Source organism: Octodon degus, unplaced genomic scaffold (genome assembly GCF_000260255.1).
Source record: "Octodon degus isolate 3935 unplaced genomic scaffold, OctDeg1.0 scaffold00360, whole genome shotgun sequence".
In the NCBI taxonomy this organism is placed as follows: domain Eukaryota; kingdom Metazoa; phylum Chordata; class Mammalia; order Rodentia; family Octodontidae; genus Octodon; species Octodon degus.
Window position 1 is genome coordinate 651,536 of NW_004524936.1, and position 22,575 is coordinate 674,110.

The 22,575-nt window shown below is 36.3% G+C and overlaps 1 protein-coding gene across 14 annotated transcripts in view; it reads right to left on the reverse strand.

Annotated features, from left to right (window-relative positions):
- Rragb (Ras related GTP binding B) overlaps positions 1-22,575 on the reverse strand; it is a 45,199-nt gene that overhangs the window by 17,288 nt on the left and 5,336 nt on the right. For 10 of the 14 annotated variants that reach the window (XM_023708432.1, XM_023708433.1, XM_004648200.2 and 7 more), the window contains exons 4-6: positions 12,504-12,587; positions 10,635-10,701; positions 8,394-8,616 (exon numbers count right to left, since the gene is read on the reverse strand). In XM_023708432.1, coding sequence (XP_023564200.1) covers positions 8,394-8,616; positions 10,635-10,701; positions 12,504-12,587 — 374 coding nt within the window. The remainder of the gene's footprint in view (positions 1-8,393; positions 8,617-10,634; positions 10,702-12,503; positions 12,588-22,575) is intronic. The other 4 variants (XM_023708431.1, XM_023708435.1, XM_023708434.1 and 1 more) reach the window with 1 other exon arrangement.

Consider the following 22,575-nt stretch of genomic DNA (forward strand, 5'->3'; position numbering starts at 1 on the left):
CAAATATATTTTCTTCCATACTTATCCATAAAACCCACCAGTTTACTTCTGGGTAGCAAAGCAAGAAATATACAATCATTAACCAATTTAAGAAGGATAACAACTCTACCCTTATGTCAAATCTCCTTTGTTGGGATTTTATTGTCTTTCATTTATGAGATATTATACTAGTCCATTACATTGATGACAATAGGCCAATAGGACCCAGTGAGCAAGAGATAGCTACTCTAGACTTACTGGAAAACAGGGCATTCTCTGTAAAATTTCCAGAAATTCAGTGGTTTGAGGCATGGTGAGATGTCTCTTCTACTGTGAAGGGTGAACTCTTGCATCTGGCCCATCCTACAACCATGAAGGAGGCACAATATCTAGCAGGCCTCTTTGGATTTTGGAGGTACCATATTCTTTTGAGTATTTTACTATAGAATATTTACTGAGTAATCCAGTAAGCTTCAAGTTTTGAGTTGGGCAGGGAATAGAAGAAGACTTTGTAACAAGTTCACATTGTGTAACTCCCTTCCTGTTGGCCTATATCATCCAAAAAATCTAATGATATCTGAAGTGTCAGTGGTAGATAGGGATGTTATTTAGACACTTTGGAAGACCTTCATAGTTGAACAATAATCCACTTCTTTAGGATATTGATTCAAAGCCCTACCACCTTCCTTCTGATAAATTCTTGCCCTGCTATTGTGTCATAGTACAGACACTTAACCATGGCCACCATAAGACCCAACATGCCCAACATGAACTGGGTGTTATTTAGCCTAATGCCATAAGGTGAGGTGTGCACAACTGTACTCCATCACCAAATTCAAGATATATACATGAGTTCAGGATAAAGATCATAAATGCACAAGTAAGTTGCATGTCAAAGTAGCCCAAATGCCCACGACCTCCACAACCACAGTGCCTTTTCTCCAAGCCTGTTCTATGACTTCATGAGGAGTTCTCTACAATCAGGTGACTGAGGAAAATAAGACCAGTACCTGGTTTAAGATATGGTTCTGCATGATATATATCCATGACCTAGATATGATGAGCTGCAGCACTACAGCCCATTTGGGGGGCATCCTTAAAAGAAAGTGATAAAGATGAAATCCTCTCAGTGAACAGAATTTCCAGCATCTGGTTGTTCACTTTGCTTGGGAGGAGAAATGGTCAGATAATCAATTATATACCAATTCATGAGATATAAGCATTTGCTGGATGAACAAGGACTTGAAAGGAACACAGAAAGTTAATGAAAAGGTCTATGGAAGAGGTATATTTATAGATCTCTTAATAGGAAAAATAAGGTTGAACAAGTTTCACATGAATGCCATCAAATAATGACCTCAGGAATGTTTTTACTAATCAAGTAGATAGAATGATCTGTTATGTGGATACCCAGGTAGCATGTATCCTTAGCTATTACACCAATTACCCAGTGGGTTCAGGAGCTAAGTGGACATCATGGAGACTTATTCAAAGGCATAGCAATGTGGCTTTTGACTTATCAAGGATGTTCTAGCTATGGCCATCAGTGAGTGAAAAATATACTAGCAAGAGATCATTACTAGGGTCATGAAATGTTGTTCACTGCAATATTCATGTGAAACTTGTTCAACCTTATTCTTCCACTTACCTGATGGTGGGCTGATTATACTGGTCTGCTTCCATCATGGAAGGGGTGGGAACAGATACATATTGTGGATATGGATTTCTCTACCCTGAATGTTTCTGTCAAAACTACCAACTATAAGAATGCCTCACAGCAAATAAAGTAAAGGGATGACCTCAGTCTCATGAAATTTACTCTTGCTCTGTTCCTTATCACTCTGAAGCAGCTGGTTTGGCAGAACAGTAAAGTGGCCTTTTGAAGGCTCTATTACAATGCCAGCTAAGTGGCAACAACTTGCAGACCTCAGGCAAGACTCTTTAGAAAGCTATATAGGCTTGAAATCAGTATTATATGGTGCTTTTTCTTCCACAGTGAGGATTCACAGATCTTGGATTTAAAGAAAGTGGCACCATTTATTCTTACCCTGAGTAATCAGCTAGTTGATTTGCTGTGAAGTGAGTTCCTTGAGGAGAGGCAATATTGTATGCAATCTCAATAAATAAGGCATTCTATAAACCCATAGCTGGTAGTTTTGGCAGAAGCATTACATTCAGATAAGCATTACATTCACAATGTGTCTGTTCCAGTAATAGAATGCTGCCTCTTCCATGAGGGAAACAGACTAATATATCAGTCATGGATTTACTAGAGAAACAGATATAACACAAGATGAACAAATGAATGAGAAATTACAAGATTGGCTTACAATGGTGAGCCACAGAGTCAGATGAGGAAGCATGTAGAGGGTGCTTGCACAATGGAGACTGAAGGATTCAGTCCAAGGTCTGGAATTCACTGCAATGTTCTATACAAGCATCAGGATGGCAGTGGGTCTGTGATGGAAGGCTATAGCAGGAAGCTGAAGGACCCAAGACAGAAGGTGAAGAACAAGCTCTACACTACAGGTCAGGAAACAACGTCAAAGCTGAAGACAAGGACTAGAACTCCTTTGAAGAATGGAACCCTCTATCCTTCCTCATTTCTTTTATACCCTCCAAGTGATGAGCCACCCTAGGTTGGTCCTCGACACCCTAGGGTAAAGAATTGCTGAGACAAAAGCTGCTAAACCTCTCAAGTTGACACAATTGATCAACCACTACAATCTACCCTTTGTCAATTTGAAAACTAGACATATTTCTTTAAACCAGTTTGTATGATTCTTAGGGTGATTCATTATAAAAGTCATAAAATGTGTCTTGTATTATATTGTTTCCCATGCAAAACCCCCAAACCACAACAAAACTAATACCAGGAGAGTGGGGTTATTACTGTGATGTTGCCTGGCCATGTGACTTACAAGCCTTTAGAGTTAATTGTAAGTTTTGTGAGATTACCAAAGAGGCAGCCCCTGTACGCTGTATACAAAAATGTAGACTCTGATTGGAGCCTGGAAAATCAGAGTACTGATGGAAATGCTGCCAGTTAAAAGGAAGCTCAGGAGGCTTCTATTGAGAAGAGCTGTATTGGCTGCTGGACTCAAGTAGTATATTGCACTTTGGCAGATATTTGGTCTGCATTTTTCTTGTGTTTAGAGATATTGCCTTGGTGGACAAAGAAAAATTTCAATGGAGTCCAGTGTTGGGATGGTGGCATAGTTACTGTTCAGAGTTTGGGCCAGATTTCTGTTTGAAATTAGGACCAGATGCCAGCAGAAGTGACACGAAACATTTGGCCAGAGAGGAGGGTCTAATGGAGCTTGAGATTGCAAGAACGAATTAGAAGAGAACATTGTTAAGAAAGAAGAGGACAATGTAAAAATGTGAAACAGCCTTTTACCTGAAGAGTACATCTAAGTTGCAAGAGATTCCTGTCTTTTTAGTCTTACCATTATTTGTTAAGTTAATGGGAAATAAAGATTGTGATTGTGATAGTTCTTTTACTGTTTTCAATGTTTTTAGATGTATGTTTGTAATCAACTTAATTAATCAAGTATTGTGTTTTAATCTTAAATTTCAGTCACTCTTTGAATATTATGGTTTTGGTGAAGAAATAGAAAAGAGTGCAAAACACGCATATATGTATTTGTAATATTAATGTAAATCTAAATAGACCAAGACATGTTAAATTTTCACAAACCTGCTACTAGAGACTAGTTTAAGAAAATGCGTATGGTTATCAACTTGACCTGGGGTAGACTGTGGTGAATTGAGAACTGCTATTCAACTTGTTTCACCCAGCTGAACTCAACTAGAGTGGTGCTAAGAGGTGCCAGCTATTGGGAGATGGATGAGGCTGTAAGGGAAGCTGTTTGGAGGTGTTAGAAGCTGCTAGTTCTCTTGGGATGTTCTGCTGGAGGACCTTGTCATGTTGGCTTTCCTGATGAACTTAGATGTTCTTGTCAGTAGACGAGCTCAGAAATTTGTCAATAAGAATGCCTATGGTTCATTTTCGGGGAGCTCTGATCCTCATCTTGAGCATCACTTCCTGCCTCCAGAGGGGAAGATGGTACACAGCTCAGTCTTCTGGGAAGGTTGTCATCTTGCCTTTCCTGATAGGAACTCAGCTTTCCTCATCATTGGAGGAGCTAGGGACCTCACTGTTGCTGAGGATGGCTGAAGTACTTTGGGGAGCAACTCTGGTTCTTACCTTGAGCATTGCTTCCCATAGTTTAGTATCCTCAGCCTGCTAGCACAGATCCTTCATCCCACTGGCACAGACTTTCTAACTTCCACCACTGACCTTTAGGCCTTCTCAGCATAGATCCATGAAACAGGCCTGCCTGGGACATTGTCATGGGCTCTAGACCTCCAGTTAGACTTGTGGGTGGTACTGTTACGAGCTCTAGGTTTTCAACTAGACTCATGCAGGATGTTAGGCTCGAGGTCCTCAGCTGGATTCTTTGGTCTTTAGTATGTAGACAGATTTCCTGAACTCTTTTTTTTTGTGGTACTGGGGATTGAACTCAAGACCTTGCATTTGCCAGGCAAGTGCTTACTCTACCGAGCTACCTTCCCAGCCCTTCCTGTACTCTTTGGGTGATTCAGTATAAAATAATCCTATAAAATGTGTCCTGAATTATATTGTTCCCCTTGCAAAAACCTCAAACCACAACAGTCCACACCATCAGGTAACTGGAAGAAAGATGCCATATCATGGACCTAGAGATGATCTCTATTGCTAGTATATAGGGCACTCATTGGTGGCCATGGCCAAACAATCTTGATAAGTGAAAGTCTATATTTCTAAGGCCTAGTTGATTACTTAGGGTAGAGGCTTACCTAAATTGTTGTTGTTTCTTATCCCTATGACCTTATAGTCTTCTGCTCTAAAGTCTCAGTTCCAAAAGCAGGAAGGTGTCCAACAAGAGATATAACAATAATTCCACATGACTGTAGATTAAGACTGCTGCCAATTGCTTTGAATTCCTTAGGCCTCTGAACCAATAGGCACATAAGTGAGTTACTGCAATGGCTAGAGTGATTGATTTTAACTATAAAGAGGGGAACTAGACATCTACCTCATGGTAGCAGTAAGGAAGGATATGTTTGGAATACAAGGTATTCCCATAAAGCATCTCTTAGTAATATCATACTCTGTAATTGAACTAATGAATAACTGCAACTATCTAATTTAAGCAGTTCTACTAATGGCCCAAAGTACTAAATCTAATGGACTTAAGTTACTCTAAAAGAACTAAAATCTGCTGAAGTGATTACTGCAGGTAAAGAGTCTAATAGTTCCTAAGATAAATATGGATAATATTATTCCTTCTAAGCACAACAGGGATGACATTATGTGAGATCCGTAGATTATTACACCTATAAAAGATACAGTGAAGGCAACCATTACATTAAATAAGATTGAAGTCATTTTGATAATTTTGTAATTAACATAATTTAATGAGTCAAAATCATTTGTTTTTATTAAACTAATCACCATATTCAGTTCATTCTAATCCTTTATGTGATCACTAGTAAGTTAGACCTAATGAAAGAATTAGAATTAGAGCAATAGAGATTCATACTGTTAAATTAATATTAGTAGTTTGAAATACTCATGGGAGGGGGAGAAGTAAGGCAATTTCTAGGTCAAATAATAGGAAAGTAATACAAATTAGGAAAAATTTTATAGAAAATGAAAGACGTGTAATTTCTGTTGGGTTGAAGCCACATTCATAAGGGCTAGCTTTTTCTGTATAGATATTAAGTTGAAGAAGTCAAAATGCAATTGTAATAAGAATTATGGTTAGTAAAGAACTGTTTATAAGTGACATAATGATACTTATTACTATCTTCCATTTATATACGGAGCTTGCTGATTGGAAGTCAGCAGTACTCATTATACTAAGAAAGTATGAGTCTCATCAGTAAATAGATACGTATCAGATAAGTCATACTACATCTACGAAGTGTCAATATCATGCTGCAGCTTCAAATCTGAAATCCAGTATCGAATATGGTAGGTATAAATACCAGCTATGATCACATAAACAGTTATATAAATAACAACTAAAATTGTCACATTTCTTTCTTAATTCTGTTATCAATATGTGTACAAGTATTAAAAATATTTTTTTTATTTTTTTACCCCTTATCATGAGTGTAAGACATAGATGTTATATTGACATTATACTTAAGTACTATTTATAATATTTAAGATGTAGGAAAGGAAAACAGGTGGAAAAACATTACCCAAAGACTTTATATTAATTTGTGCAAAGAGGATTAAAGTATTTCTAATAGTATATAGAACAACTATATCATGCTAAATGGGAGTATAACCTTACTACTATATCTAGAGTTTTAGTATGGTTTGTGGGATGTATGTGAATGTCAATTTGACAAGGATTGGATTATAATGGTTAATTTTGTGTGTTAACTTGGCTGGGTTACATCACCTGAATATTGTTGACAAGTTTATTTTTTAAAATAAGATTATTATTTAATTTTGTAGATTTTTAGATAAAACAGATTGACTTCCATAGTATGGGTGATCCCTATGCAATCAGTTGAAGTCCTTAAGAGAAAAAAGATCGACATCCCAAAAAAAGAGAATCTTGCCTTCATATTTTGTTCTACCTTAAGATACATAAACTTTTTTGTCTTCAGCCTATCTGACTGCTCTCAAAATTTCATACTTTCCAGCCTCCACAATCAGTTGAACCAATTCTCTAAGATAAATACCTCCACGTATCTGTCTGTTTTTGTCTCTGTGTCTCCATACACACACACACATACGCACACACACACACACACACACACCTGATTTGCTCTGTTTCTCTAGAACACACATACATACATATACACATATATTCAGGGAAATATCTATTTTAGCTGAAATTAGTATTCTTGGAAACATGTTAACCATTTATAGTTTAAAACTTCCAACTGTATAACATTCAAAAGTAGCTCATTATTGGAATATTCTATGTTTCCTAGTGTAACTTTCGTTAAAGAATGAAATAATTTAGGGCCAAGGAAATAGCTGAGAGGCATAAGTGTCTGCCTCGCAAGCACGAGGTCCTGAGTTCAGTCGATGGTAAAAAAAAATAATAATTTAAAAAGAAAAGAACAAAACAACAGCACCATTAAGGGCCAGGAAGATAGCTCAGTAGAATAAGCACTTGCTTGGCAAGCACAAGAGCCTGAGTTCAATCCCCAGCTCTGAAAAAAAAAGCAGCACTATTAACAATCAAACCCTCACAAATTCCAGATCCAAACTATATGCCTAGTATTATGAGAGAAGTAATGTAGAAAAGAACTAAAATGCCTATTAGATACAGGTAACCTTATCAAACAGTTTTTGAAAGCTAGTAAGCCAATTGAGCCATACTAAAATACTAATACAATGGAGGCAATCCTATTCTACCTAGTCATGGAAAAAGAACACTACTATAGCTATTCCAAACAATGCTACAGTCTAAGCATATTTTTAGACCCTTACATGGCAACCCAAGGAGAATGGTATTGTTCTACACCACTAGTATATTCTCAAACTGCTATCTTTAGTTTTATCCTAGGAAGTAGAGGAAATTCTTCTCTTTCATCTTGACATTAAAATACAATATTCTTACACATTGGAACAAGCTGAAGATAGACTGTGTTTGTGATCTGCCAGTTGTTGAAGCTCACAAACAGTGAGGAGTTTACCCATACTGTATATTTTTGTAATAATCCTCTGAGTGCTCTCAGAGCTATTCTGGTTTATTGGCAGTTATCCATAGTTTTTTTTAGTTTTTAAGTTTTGGGGGGCTTTTTTTGTTTATTTGTTTGTGTTGGGGACTGAATTCAGAGCTTTGTGCTTGCCAGGCCCCTTATGCCACCAAGCTATCACTCCAGTTCCACATTTATTTTATTGTGTAGGGTGGGGAGATGAAGGATGATAGCTCCTACTCCTTTATTTTAGTAACATTACCCCTTTACTCTGGTTTACATATGTGTCTTCTATGGTTTAAATATGTGTGTGTTAATGTATCCATGAAATAAAAGAGGAGAAATACACCAGGTTAGTGCCAATTATAGGGAATCTGGTATAGGACCTGGCAACTGAACTGTTAAATTCAATTATAAGAGTAACTATCTTCATTTTACTACTGGTGAGTCTTCTAGGTTTGACAATAAAATAGGGGCAGCAAAAATATTTTTAAAAATAAAGGTATTTCAGTGATCTTGCATGATCAGAATTCCTTACTAATTCTTAAAACTGTACCTGCTAGATGAATAATGGACTTAAGGAGTGTTTCAAAAAACAATGGAGTTTCAACTGGAAGGGTTAGTCTGAGACTTTTTTTTCCTGAAAAAAAGAACATTGCAAATCTCAACCATTTGATGTAGAACCTTTTGTTTCTTACCAGGTCGCGTTGATCTTCCTGTACCAGATCCATTTTGTGTACCAAGCAAAATATTTTGGCATCTGGAGAGTTATGCAGAATAGCCTCTAGGCATGACTGATAATAGTGCATGTCCTTTTCCAGCTCACGGCTTTCCACATCAAAGACATAAATTAGAACCTCCACATTTTGGAAAATGTTGTCCCTTTGGCTAGTAAAATAATTTTCCATGAATGTGTCTTGTCTGGCAGAAAAAAATGTAGAGATAGCAAGCAAGTTCTCAGTTAAATCACTCCTGAAATTGATGTATTTTTGTTAGCTTGATCAATGCAAAAGATAATCTTAATGCTTTAAAGGGTAAGTAATAGCAAACATGTCTGGTCTTACAACATGAACAGCAACATTATCACCCTCTGCCCCTGCCACCATGTTTTAAACATAATTACCTTTTCTCAATTCCTCAAATGATCCTTGGTTTATCCCCACCATGGAATCATTACACATGCTTCTCATTCTTCTCAAATGCCACTCCTCTATCCTTCATCTTAATTCCTGCTTTTCCTTACACTTCAATTCAACTGATACTTCCATAAAAATAGTTTCCAACATCCATGAATTGGGTCACTCCATTCAGCAAAGACTTACTGACCAACAAATTCCATTCATTCCCAACACTTATCACAATATATTATACTTGATTACATGAGCTTTTAATTAATAACATTCATTTCCCTAGCAAGGACCATGTCTGGTACTGTTCCCTATTGTTTCTTGGGTTTCAAAAGAGCAATATATATCCAATAAACATTTGCTTAATAAATAATTCAGTAGCCAACTATTTTTTACATGAAAATGACTACAATGATCATTTTCTGGCAGAATGTTGTTCTTTATTCCATAGGATATATTCTACTTCCCAAGAAATTCTCAGTTAACAGCTAGACAACAGGAATAGTAACACTGTACTGGAGGAATATCACAAATCTAGGTTCTAGTCCTCCAACTTACTATTAATTAGCTGTGTGACCTTGGGAGAATTATAATCTCTCTGGATCTTAGCTAATTTATCATAAAAAAGGAAATCACATTTTAGTGCCTAAAAGACGATTTGGATTAATCCCTTAATACAGATTAGAAGGGCAAGCGAGAGAGCTCAGTGGACTAAGCACCTGTTTTGGCAAGCACAGGGACCGGGGTTCGATCCCCAACACCACATGCCACACTGGCCCCACCTTCAGGTACATTAAACCGGCCATGGAGACCGGCTGTAGTGATGTACATCTGTAATCCCAGTGCTGGGGAGGCTGCAAACAGGAGAATCCCTATGAGTCTGAGCTGTGTAGTGAGACCCTATACCAAATTCATAACTAAATGAATAAAATAAATACAGATTAGAGAACTGCAAGCAATAGAAATGAAAGGGATTTAAATGCAGAGAGCTGCTATGATGTTAAGTCATGTATTTTAGTAGGAATGAAGTCATTTTTTAGAACATATTTGGCCATTATATTATTCTTTCAACAAATATTCACTGAGTATCTATTCTATATTTAGCTCTATGCTAGGAGCTAGGAAACAACACACTGAAGGCAGTACCTTTTATTGAGATATCCTTCCTGTTTTTCAGCCTCCCAAGTGCTGGGATTATAGGTACGCACCATCACACCCAGTCTTAATCCCTCTCAGCATGTTCCGAGAGTGGGACCCATATAGCAGGCTGTCTGTCTAAGCAGGTGCTTTAATCCACTGAGCTATCTGGCTGGCTTGTGAGTGCTTATTTGTGATGTAATATTTGGTGAATGCCTTGGTCATGAGAGGAAGATTTTTCTCTTCCAGTAATGAGTAACTAGCTAGATAATATACGCCCAGTCTGATCTATAGTGCTAAGACTGCCTAGAGATAATTACTGAAACATGTAAGAACAAAATAGCATGTTATTATAGCGAAGAGCTTGGCAACAGTGTCAGATTTCCTGAGACAGAAATTTAATTTATGCCCCTGCAAAAGAGGTCTGTTCTATCTTGTACTACAAATACCTAGATGTAGCTTGTGCCCCGAGCTGTCTAAATATGTCACATATTGAGGGCATTTTCATAATTACACAAAAATCATAATTTTTACTTAATCAAGTACCAACTAAAAGTAATTTCATCTAATAATTACAAATGACAGTTATTCTAGGTGTACCTTGCCATACTGATCATACTAGATGCCATGGTCACTGCCATTGGCTTCATAAACAAGTAAATAAATGGTACTTACCCACCACAATCCCATAGATTCAGCACCAGGTTTCCCAGAAATCGAACGTGAGAATGTTCTACATCAACTGAAAGACAAATAGGGAAAATCTAATAATTGTAGCATGCAAGAAGTCAAAAATAAGCAAAGCAGTAAGTCATGGAATTTAGAAGGAGCAAAGTGGAGTGAAATGCTCAAAGTCACAAGAAGGTGATTTTCAGTTTAATTAGTGCTTTAATGGCAAGGGAGACGCCTAAACTATCCTGATCTGACTCATGTAAGTCATTTTACCTTTTTAGTAGTTTGGTGCTTAGAGCAGAAATGATCTTCAATCATACCAAGGTCAAATTTTCAACATGTAAGATAGTAGCATATACCATTTAATAGATATTACCTGTTCCACCTGCCATCACCAACGGCTCCCACATAAATAACAAAAAAATGAACATAAAACATAACAAAACTAACTCCTGCTTTGATTTCCTTTTTCATTAGTGACCCTACTTTTTCCCATTTTTGAGTACTCTGTTGTCCACAATTCACTGCTAATCCTTTATAATCCCTCTCAATTCTACTTTTTTATAACCCATCATTAACATTAAGAAAGGTCCTAATTATCTCATGGCTATAGTGCTACAGAGCCCGCATAACTGACATTCTCACAAAAAGTTATTGCCAACCTCATCTTCTTAACACTACTTTGAACATGTCACTCCCCATTCAAAATACTTTCAATGGCTCCTCCATGCCTGAAAGGGCCTGAATTGGCTCTCAATTGGCTTTCCATTTATCTATACATTTTCAATAATTCACATTAATAAAGCCTTCCATTCTAACTCAATTTTATTCACAGTCTTCCCAAGTCCCACTACTTCCCCAATGCCCAATATAACTCACTATATCAGGGGTCGCAAACTTGCTAATAAGAAGTCAAGCACATCCCATTAAAGCTGACCATATATGAAGGGTGAACATCTATCCAGTGGGATAGTACAGTAAAAGAAAGTTACTCAGCTCTTTTTCATTTTTCATGCAGGAATGTCAGGTCAGAGTTATCAGATATTTAAACTTTTCAGTAGTAGTGGAAAATCCAAATTTTTATGTAAAGTTGTATAGGTGATAACTAATCTCAATTGTTCTAAAATGGTATACAATCTCAAAGCTACAGACCTTATCTAGCACACAGGCTGCCTGTTTGCGACCTCTGTCTTATACTTCCCTCCCCACTAACCTTTGTATATTCTGTGCTTCTGCCTGAAATGCCCTCCCCGATCTTTCCTTTAAAGCTTTACTCATTTTTTTGAAGACTCAGACTAAATCCTACCCCTTCTCAAAACTCTATCTGGCCAACCTCACTTACCATCATCTCTCACTCTAAATTCATTCAAACATTTATTAAGCATCTACTCTCTGCCAGGCACTAAAACCAAGGAGAAATATTGAAGTTTTATTTTGAAAATTTCTCAAAGTTGGGCAATTATCATCTAATTTAGGTTACAGTCAAATCAATCACACAGTGACATTTCTTCCACAACTACCTCAAAGCAAAAGCTTAAATAGGCAACTAACTTTTGTGCAATTTTACCTTCTCATAAACTAGACCACAGACAGCAAAGCATTAAAAATTGAACACACAGGCTTTGGAGTCACACAGATTTCAGTTCAAACACCAGCTTTACCTCTCTGCATGACTTTGGGCAAGGCACTTAAACTCTAAGTATCTTCTTCCATTTCTATTAAAAAAGAAAGGCAGGGCATAGACCTAACCTTACAGGATTACTGTGAAGATATAGTGAGTTATACTGCATAAAGTGCCTGGCATGTAGTAGGTGCTGAAATTACTCCCCCTCTCCCCTCTTCCCCCTCTTTGGAAAAAGAATCATATCTTACATGTCTTTGTACTTCCAACAGAGTCTACGAGAGAGTAGGTGCTCAAACTGCTATTAATTTGAAGACTATGTAAACGGTCTAGTACTAAAAAAAAATGGAAAGAAGTGCTACTGAGAAAGGGAAAGACAATAACAAAAGTGACAGGATTCAGTGAGTTTTTAGATATGGGACACCTGAGACAGAAAACTGGTTTCTACTTGAATTACAGGAATTGCTCTTATCAAGTTACAATGGTCTCAACTGCCAAATCCAGTGTACTTGTTAGTCCTTGTCATACTTTCCACAGTATGACACTATTGACTATTCTCTTCCCAAAAAATTGTCTTCTAATGGTTTCTGATAACAAATCTATGTATTCTCTGATTCTTCCTCACATATTCCTATTCTTGTTTCTGTCCCTTAATTATTAGAGTTCTTCAAGACTCCATTCTTGGCCACCTTATCAACTATGTATTCTTCCCTGAGGCAAGATAATCTATTTATATTATTGTATTAATGATATAGATGCTAATAACTCATAAATATGTGATTGTAGCACAGATTTCTCTTCGCCTTTCGACTCCTATACAGGGGTACTTCAGTCCATGAACTTTAATTTGTTCTACCATTTGGAAAAATATGGCCATATTTGTATTTGTATGGGGAAGTTGGTCACACTTTTATTGTTTTCCTAATGCAGGTTTTGGAAACAATAACAAAATTCTGCCAAACACTTCTGTTTATGAATCAAACTGTTTTCAAACAAAAGAATGTGAAGGATGCTTGTAATCCCAGCACTTGGAAGGCTGAAACAGGAGGATCACCAGGAGTTCATGGCCAGTCTGAATTATGTAGTGAGACTCTGTCTCAAGGTTTTTTTTAAAAAAGTGTTCAAGCATTTATGAATCAAGGTAAAATTGTATCCTACATTTCCACTGGAAATAAAGTACAAATATCCCAAAATGATAACCAACTATACCTCAAATATAGTTCTTCTTTCCTTTCTTCCCATAAAAATCAACTCCCCTTTCAGTCTTCTCTGTCTCATTGAACTTAATCGATTGCCCAAACCAAAACTTTAGTTTCATCCTTCAGTCCACTCTTTCCCTTTCCCTCACCAATTGCTCCAAGTTTTTTAATTCTTATTGACTCTACTTCTTAAATCAATCCTAACGCAGTCATCTCTTACCTGGTCTTCTAAAACAAATTGGTTACACATATGTAAATATTGCATTGTCTTTCTGGTGTAAGAAACTAAAAGTGTAAATAAGGATCAAATTGTATACTAGATATTTTGAAATAGGAAGAAATCATTCATAAAGAAAGGGGAGCTAGGGAGGGGAGAGGGAGAAAGGAAGGGAAAAGAAAAACTGAGAAAAGAAGGATAAAATGGAAACAACGCTTTGCATATGAGGGGATGAGCTGGGAAAATAGCCTGGAAGTCTAAGTACCTGCCTGGCAAGCACAAGGACCTGAGTTTGATCCCCAGCATTGCATGCTGAACTAGCCCCAAGTTCCCTGGGTACACAGTGCTGGCCCCAAAACCAGGAGTGGTGGCACACACGTGTAACCTCAGCACTGGGGAGGCTGAGACAAGAAGATCACTACGAGTCTGAGCTGCATAGCAAGACCCTGCACCAAATAAATAAATTAATTAAAAGAAAAAAAAAACTAAGACTGGAAATCCCATTTAATACAAATATTCCCCTTCTGGATATTTTCCCAAAAGAACTGCAATCATACCATAGTGATATATGTGCACCCATGTTTATAGCAGCACAATTTGTTATCGACAAATCTTAGAAATAACAAAAATACCCATTACTTGAGGAATGGATGAAAAAGATGTAGTATTCTTATACACTGGAGTACCACTCAGTTATAAAGAAAAACTCCAATCTTTTATAGATAAGTGGATGCAATTAAAGGATATACTCGTAAGTGAAATAAATCAGACCCACATATATAAATATCATATTGTATCCCTAGTATAAGAACCTGAAAGAATAAATAAAACTTGAAAGGTATAATAAATAAAGTAAACCAGAAAGAAACTGAACTTAAGAATTAAACAATGGAGAGAAAGGAGAAAAAATAGGAAAAAAGAATGGAGGGAAAAACATGCAAGTATTTAAACAGCATGGCTGAGATGATTATACTCAAACTTTCCATCAGTATTTTTGTTTTGGGGTTTTTTTTGACATATTAATTTAAGTATATGGGCTGGGGAGATAGCTCAGTAGAATAAGCGCTTGCCTGGAAAGTGCAAGGGCCTGAGTTCAATCCCTGGTCCCACCAAAAATAAATAAATAAATAAATAAATAACTTTATTTTCATTTCATTATCATAAAATATTTAAAAATGAAATTAATATTCATCTTTTCTCATTAATATGAGGATTGAGTCAAACAAATTTTTAAAAAATTCTCAGGAAATAATATAAATAAATGCCCTACTATATTTTATTTTTTAATTAATTTTATAGAGGAAGAAATAGCAATTAGTTTTAAAACAGGTTAGTAGGACAGTTACAATAATTAATACATTGCATATTGTTGTCTTCATAGTAGTTATTCAGAGTAGAAGATGCAGACATGATATCTTTTCTAAACACTATTAGTACAAATCATCTCATTGAACTAAGAGAAAGTAGCTGCATATCTATCCTACTATCCTAACTATTTTGTATATACAGATATATTTTTTTTACTACAAAATGATCCTTCATTTATAGCCCCCTTTTTTGTGATTTGCAAATATTTGTTTTTCTTTTTTTGAGGTACCAGGGATCGAACTCAGGACCTTGAGCTTGCCAGGCACGTGATTATGCCACTGAGTTATATCCCTAGCCCTCCCCTTTTTTGTTTAGTTTTGTCAGAGATGGGTATTCCATTGCCACTCAAATATTCTACGTGCATGAATTCAGCATCCAGCAGTATTTTTGAAAATAGTTAATATTTACAATTTTCACCTTGACTAACTCTGTATGCTAATATCTTCAAACTGAGTAACTACTTCAAGGACAGCAATGTGTAATACAAAACCCATGGTTCAAGGGTTGGCCAGACAGCTCAGCAGACTAAAGAGCCTGCTTAGGCAGAATGCAGCAGCAGGGGTTCAATCCCCAGTGTGCCATGCCAGCCCAGCCCCTGGGGGCACGCTGAGAGGGCAATTAAGACTGGGTGTGTGGGGCTGAAGAGATGGTTCAGTGGTCTAAAGCACCTACTTGAAACAAGCTTGGCAAAGCACAGGGACCGCGGTTCGATCCCCAGCACCACATGCCAGCCAGACCCGCCCCCTGGTGGGCTGAGCTGGCCACACACACACACACAATAAATAAATGTAATAAATAAAAATAAATAAATATTTAAAAAAAAGACTGTGTGTGGTGGCGTGCACCTGTAATCCCAGTGCTAAGGAGGCCGAAAATAGGAGAATCACTATGAGTCTGATCCATGTAGTAAGACTCTGTAGTTCCTGTACTAAATACATTTAAAAAAAAATGGTTGAATGCCTCTCATCTTGGTCTTCTAAATGTGCACCATTTCTAATGTCTTATCAATTATTACACTCTCAGGCCAGTGAGATAGCTCAGCGGTCTAAAGCACCTGCTTAGGCAAGCTTACGCAGGTGTGCAGGGACTTCAGTTCGATCCTAGGCACCATACGCCACACCAGCCCTACCCCCAGGGTGAGCTGACCTGGCCACAAAAAAAAAGTTACACTTTTTAAAATACATTAAAACAAAAAAGAATCAAATCCACATCTTGTACAGCAATTAACCACTAGGAAGAATGTATGCAATGTGTTAATTATTGAAACTGTCCTACCAATTTGGTTTGAAACTGTCTCATTGCTATTTGGTTCTCAATAAAATTATGGAAAAAAAAAGAAACAAAGAAAGAAAAAGTAAAAGTGAAGGGAGAAGTTGGCTGGGCAGAGTGAACTTGGGCTGAGTAAAAGAGAAAAATGCAAGATAAAAGTACACCCTGGAGGACACAGAGCAGGTCATAACAGGGAAAGATGTGATAGCCACAAATATGACTGTTTTAGTGCCTTTTTAAAAAGTTAATTCTCAGGGCCGGGGAGATGGCTCAGTGGAATAAGCACTTCCCTGGCAAGCGCAAGGACCTGAGTTCAATCCCCGGTTCCACCAAATAAATAAATAAATAAATAAATAAATAAATAAATAATTCTCAAAGACTTAAAAAGGTCATAGTAGTGCACAGCTGTAATCCCATCTCTTGGGACACTGAGGTAGGAGAGTGACAAGTTTGGGGCCAGCCTGGACCTCACCACAAGAATGTGTAGAAATAAAAGATCAAACCCCCCCCAAAAAAAGACAAACAAAATTAACATTTCCTGAAAACAAGTGCCAATATTCCATTATTTCCCCAATCTTGCATAACTGTATCTGTTAATCTGAGCAACAAATCTGATGATAAAAATAGATAATATAGCAACCATTGTTAATTAGCTACTCCTGTTTTGAAAATCTGTAACATATGCATTGTTGTATATTGCCCTGTTTCTACCTTTTTTCTATTTGTTTTTGTTTCTGTTTTTACTCTTCAAAACAAAATAAAATAAAAATAAGGTGGGGATGAAGGGTTGAAGGGAGGGGAGGAGAATGGGAAAAAAAGGAATCAAGATATATCACGTACACATACCAATTTCTTATGATGAATGTGATCATTATGTATATCTAAATTTTGCAAATAAACTTAATTAAAAATAAATAAAATAAATACAAATAGTGACATCATCATTAACTTGCCAAACTGTTCCTGCACATGGCTCTCTCCAATCTATATTCCATATTACAGAGTATTCATTCTAAAATATAGATTTTATTTCATGATTCTTTAAAAAGAATAAGAATTTCTCTCTGTATTTACATGATTTATACACTCAAATGAGAGACAAACGCATAACCTCAGAACTTGTAATGACATTTGTCTATTAGAAGTAGGACTGAGAGTCAAAGAAAGAATAGGCTTACAACACTTACATAATATTTGAATTTTTCATAAATATTATTCTTATTAAAATTGAAAATCAGGGGCCAGCCAAATAGCTTAGAGGATTAAGGTGCCTGCTTAGGCAGACATAGGGGCCGGGAGTTTGATCCCCTGGCCTGCCATGCCGGCCCCAGTCTCACCCCCATCCCTGGTGCTCATTGATCTGGCAGTGACTGAGACCAGGCAGGGTGGCACACACCTGTAATCCCAGCATTTGAGAGGCTGTAAACAGTAGGATCACTATAAGTCCAGTCTACACAGTGAGACACTGTATACCATGTACACCCTGTCCTAAATAAAATAATAATGGCCTTCTGATTCTTGTAATCTTCTGCCCTGGTGTCAAGACTGTAGCTAAAAAGAACCAAGAACAGAGCTTTGGGTACTTGCATACACCTATGGGACAGAAAAAAGAAAATATTATTATGAATATTATATTTTTTAGAAAAGTAGGGAAGGATGGTTAAGATAAAGGAAGAAAATCATGGTAATAAAGCATTAACTAGAAGCCAAGAAAACGAAGAATTTTGAGAAGGCAGGATATCTTGGAGCTATCAACAGTGTGCGACTAAAATACTTCAAAATAATATTTTTACTGACAAGTATACTAGTCCAACAAACACATTGTAGCATCCCACTAATAACACCATCATTCTGTATACTTACTTTAATTTTAAACATTAGTTTCTAAATTTAAAATAAAATTTTACTTTTCTCAAATAACAACCTAGAAAAACACTAAAATATTAAAGTAAATGTAATATTTTGAAAGAGATATTCTTCTATTTTTGAAGAAAATCAGCAACTGCATAAAATTAATATAAAACACTGAAAAGAGAATATCAAGTAAAAAGCAGTATACTATATAAAATTTGAACTAGTCTATATGTTTAGCAATAAAACCTATCTTTCTTCAGTAATGGCAAACTAGCTAATAATAACACGTCAACATAGTTTTTTTCTGTGTGAATTTCATTTAGTTTTTTTTTTATTTTTTAAAGAGAATAAAAATGGTAAAAAAAAAAGAAATGATACAGAATTTCACTAAACAAGATGATAGGTATTCAACAATGGTCGTTATAGTGCATATTGATGTCCAACGTAGTCTTTTAAGTATGTATACTTTTACTCTAACTTCAATAAAGTTCAGACACCCTTAAAAGGCAAGAATTCATTCATGGTATCTGGCATACAAAAAATTCCAGGAAAGTATTTGGTGAATAAATGACCTGATTTAAACAGTGAGATTGATATAATCTGCAACATTCTGTTCAGATTGATGTCACAAATTTTTAAGCAGTTTTATATTTCTGAATTTTTGGTTATAAGATAAGAGTACTGCACTCAATAATAAACCGACTTTACTACTCAGCTAACAACAGAAATATCAGGAGGACTAGAAAAAGATGCTTCAACAAAGTGTGCAGAACTTAAAACAAAAAGATGTCTGAGGGGGCTGGTGAGATGGCTCAGTGGTCTAAAGCACCTACTTAGAACAAGCTAAGCCAAGCAAAGCACAGGGACCCTGGTTCAATCCCCCAGCACCACATGCCAGCCAGCCCCACCCTCTGGTGGGCTGAGCTGGCCACACACACTAAATAAACAAATAAAAAAAAAAGATGTCTGACAGGAACTTTTAAGTAGCATAAGCTAAATAAATAAACTGGCATAATAAACAGAGATGAGCATAGATTGATATTCTAGCTATAATGCTTACTAGCTGAGCAAGATTAATTTCTAAGTGATACTTTCATCACTGGTTAGAATGAATATACAGGCTAAATAGAACACCACGTATACAAAAGACTGACAATCAATAGTCATTCAATAAACATTAGTTTCCTGTAATCTACTGAAATCATATGTGTAGACCTAGTTAATTTAGGAAAAAAAGAAAAATTTCTAAATCTATCAAATCAAGATGGAAAGGAATTTGAACAGAGAGACTTTCCACAAGTCAGATGTTAACTCTATAGGTATCATATGTCACAAGACATTATTTTGACCAAGATATGCCATAAGATACTATTTTGACCAAATCTTTTGATCAGTGACATAGATAAAAACTAAATGAAATACTTACTGAATATATAAATTTCACAGACCTAGAAAGGATAGCTTACCTATCAGATGAGAGAATAAGTATTTCCTTTAATAAGAATAAGGAAAATTGAAACCCAGACACAGTATCATGTCAGATTGCATAACTAACAGATACAGGTACAGAAACATATCATGAAATACATAAAACATCTTTGAATAAATAATTTAAGTAAAACAAAACTGAATAGTGTAAGTTTTGCTTCCTAGGTTCAAAGGAAGATTAGGGGCACAAGATCCATACAGTATGTGTTATAATAACAACAGATGTAAAAGATGAATTGAGGCTTTTTATATGACTCAGTACAAGAAAAGTCAATCCACAAAAAATAGTGGGGGTTATAGCATACTAAAGCAATATAATATGCAGAATAAGAGATGTAATAGGTACACTCTCCCCTGAAAAAAATCACATTTGGATTCATATCTCAGAAGCAAAATGTAGACAAGTTTGACCAAGCACTTACGAACACTTCAAAATTAGGTCAACTGAGGAATACATGGAGGAATTGGGGATGTTTAGCATAAGAAAGAATAGATTTGGGGGTCTGGGGATGACTAGCCTAAATTAAGACATACACATCCTTAAATACTGGCAGATGCTAAAGAGAATAGAAAGTACACCAGCTAGCAGAAATAATGGAAAATAGATTTGTGGTTTTACCTATGAAATGACTGTCTCATAATTAAAACTGTCATAATTGCAAAAGTGTAGATCTGGTGATATAGCTCAGTGGACTAAGCGCTTGCTTAGGTAAACGCATGAGCCATTGTTCGATGCCTGGCACTGCATGCCACGCTGGTCCCACCCCCAGGTGCGCTGAGCCAGCAATGGAGTCTGGGCATGGTGATGTACGCCTGTAATCCCAGAAATAGGGAGACAGAAATCAGGAGGATCACTACGAGTCTGAGCTGCATAGTGAGATGCTGCACACACACACACACACAAAAAAAAAAAAAAAAAAAAAAAACTAAAGAAAAGTAAAAAGTGTACACTATCTTCCGAGCCCTATAAAAATGGAAATAAGGGCTGTGACTCCTCCACATGGCTAACACTGACAAAGGATCTACAAACTGCTGTACAGGGTTCCAGGGTAAATCCTGAGAGGATGTGACTGACCTTGTCAGAAGTAAAAGTTACATTTCTTGTTATATAGGTCTTGCTTTATCTTGGTCTTAACCATCCAGCAGAAAAGTATAAAAACAAAGCAAAAAAAATGAAGTCATATTAATAGGCTGAGCTGTAAAAGGCTCAAGTCAACAACTTCTGACATTGCCAGTCCTACGGATAACCCACTACTATCATGGACTACTGGAGTATATTGGATTATTTAGCTTAATTCACGCACCTACAATATTTAAATGGCAAAGGAATACCCATCTCTGACAAAACTAAACAAAAAAAGGCAATACAAATGAAGGACCATTTTGTATCTTTGTATACAAAATAGTTAAGATAGGTATACAGGTACTTTCTCTTAATTCAATAAGAGGAAAGATTTATACTAATAGTGTTTGGACAGGAAATCGTGTCTGTATCTTGTACTACAAAGGACCACTACGAAAACAACAATATACAATGTATTAATTATTGAAACTGTCCTATTTCTCTCATTGCTATTTCTCAATAAAATTAATAAAATAATGAAAATTTAAGAAAATGAACATTGTTTAAGCACCTTATGCTCCAGATTCTAGGATACAAAGAAGGAAACCTTATTTCCATTTTTTTGTGGATTTTTTAAATTAATTTTATTGAGAAACAAATAGCAATGAGACAGTTTCAAAACAGATTAATAGGACAGATTAATAGGACACCAAGATAAAGCAAGACCTATATAAAAAACAATGTAACTTTTGTATCTGATAAGGTCAGTCAAGTCCCTTCAGGATTTATCCTGTAACCCTGTACACAGCTGCAGATCCTTTGTCAGTGTCAGCCATGGGGATGAGTCACGGTCATTGGTTAACCAATCTGCTCTCTGTAAAAGCCTGAGAGAATGTGTTCTCTCCATGTGACTCTCCTTAGGCACACTCTACATAGTTGATCACTTTCCTGTGTGGCCCCATAATCTCCTTGATCAGAAAATTTGGGACATCACTGAGTTATAGGATGTTACAGTACAGGTTCTCTTATGTTGGCTGTCAGAACATTTTCTTAATTTAAAAAAAAATTATTTATTACTTTTTAAAGAGAATAAAAAAATTAGAAACAATACAGAATTTCCCTGAACATGATGACAGAAATTCAACAATGGTTGTTATAATGCATATTGTTGTCTTCAAATTAATTGGTCAGATTACCTGATATAGGCATGCTAAATTGGCTAAAAAATTAAAAAGTGGAAAAAAAATTAAGTATTAATTGTTCCTTTTAATAGACCATAATAAATCAGCAGTACAATTATCCAAGTTATCCTGTGTATATACGGATGTATTTTTTCTCCTTTCGCTCACCAGTTGTTCCTTCCCTTTGAGCAGTTTCTTTCCCTTTCACAGTATCTCTTGTACCTTTTGGGTTTTATTTCCTCTTTTGGGTTCTTATACTAGGGAGACAATATGATGTTTACACAGGTGGGTATGAATATGTTCTCTAGTTACACTCATTTACCTAAAAAGCCTCAACATTACCTTTTTTATAGCTGAGTAATACTATATTATGTACAAATACCATATCTTTTTCATACATTCCTCAGTTGATGGGCTTTTGCGTTGTTTCCAGCTACAACAAATTGTGCTGCTATAAACATGGGTGCACATACATCAATGTGGTATGATGTACCTTATAGAATAGTGGGTGAGTTGTCCCTAAATGCATTAAAGATACAGAAATCTAGAGCAATAACCTTTTAAGGCCAGGTAGGGCAATCATTTTTCTCACCTAGAAGCCAAGGACCAAGGCAGAATCCAGAAATGTCTGAATGTTGCATAATGCAAAGACATCAGAGTACAGAGATGGGCTCTCCCGAGATT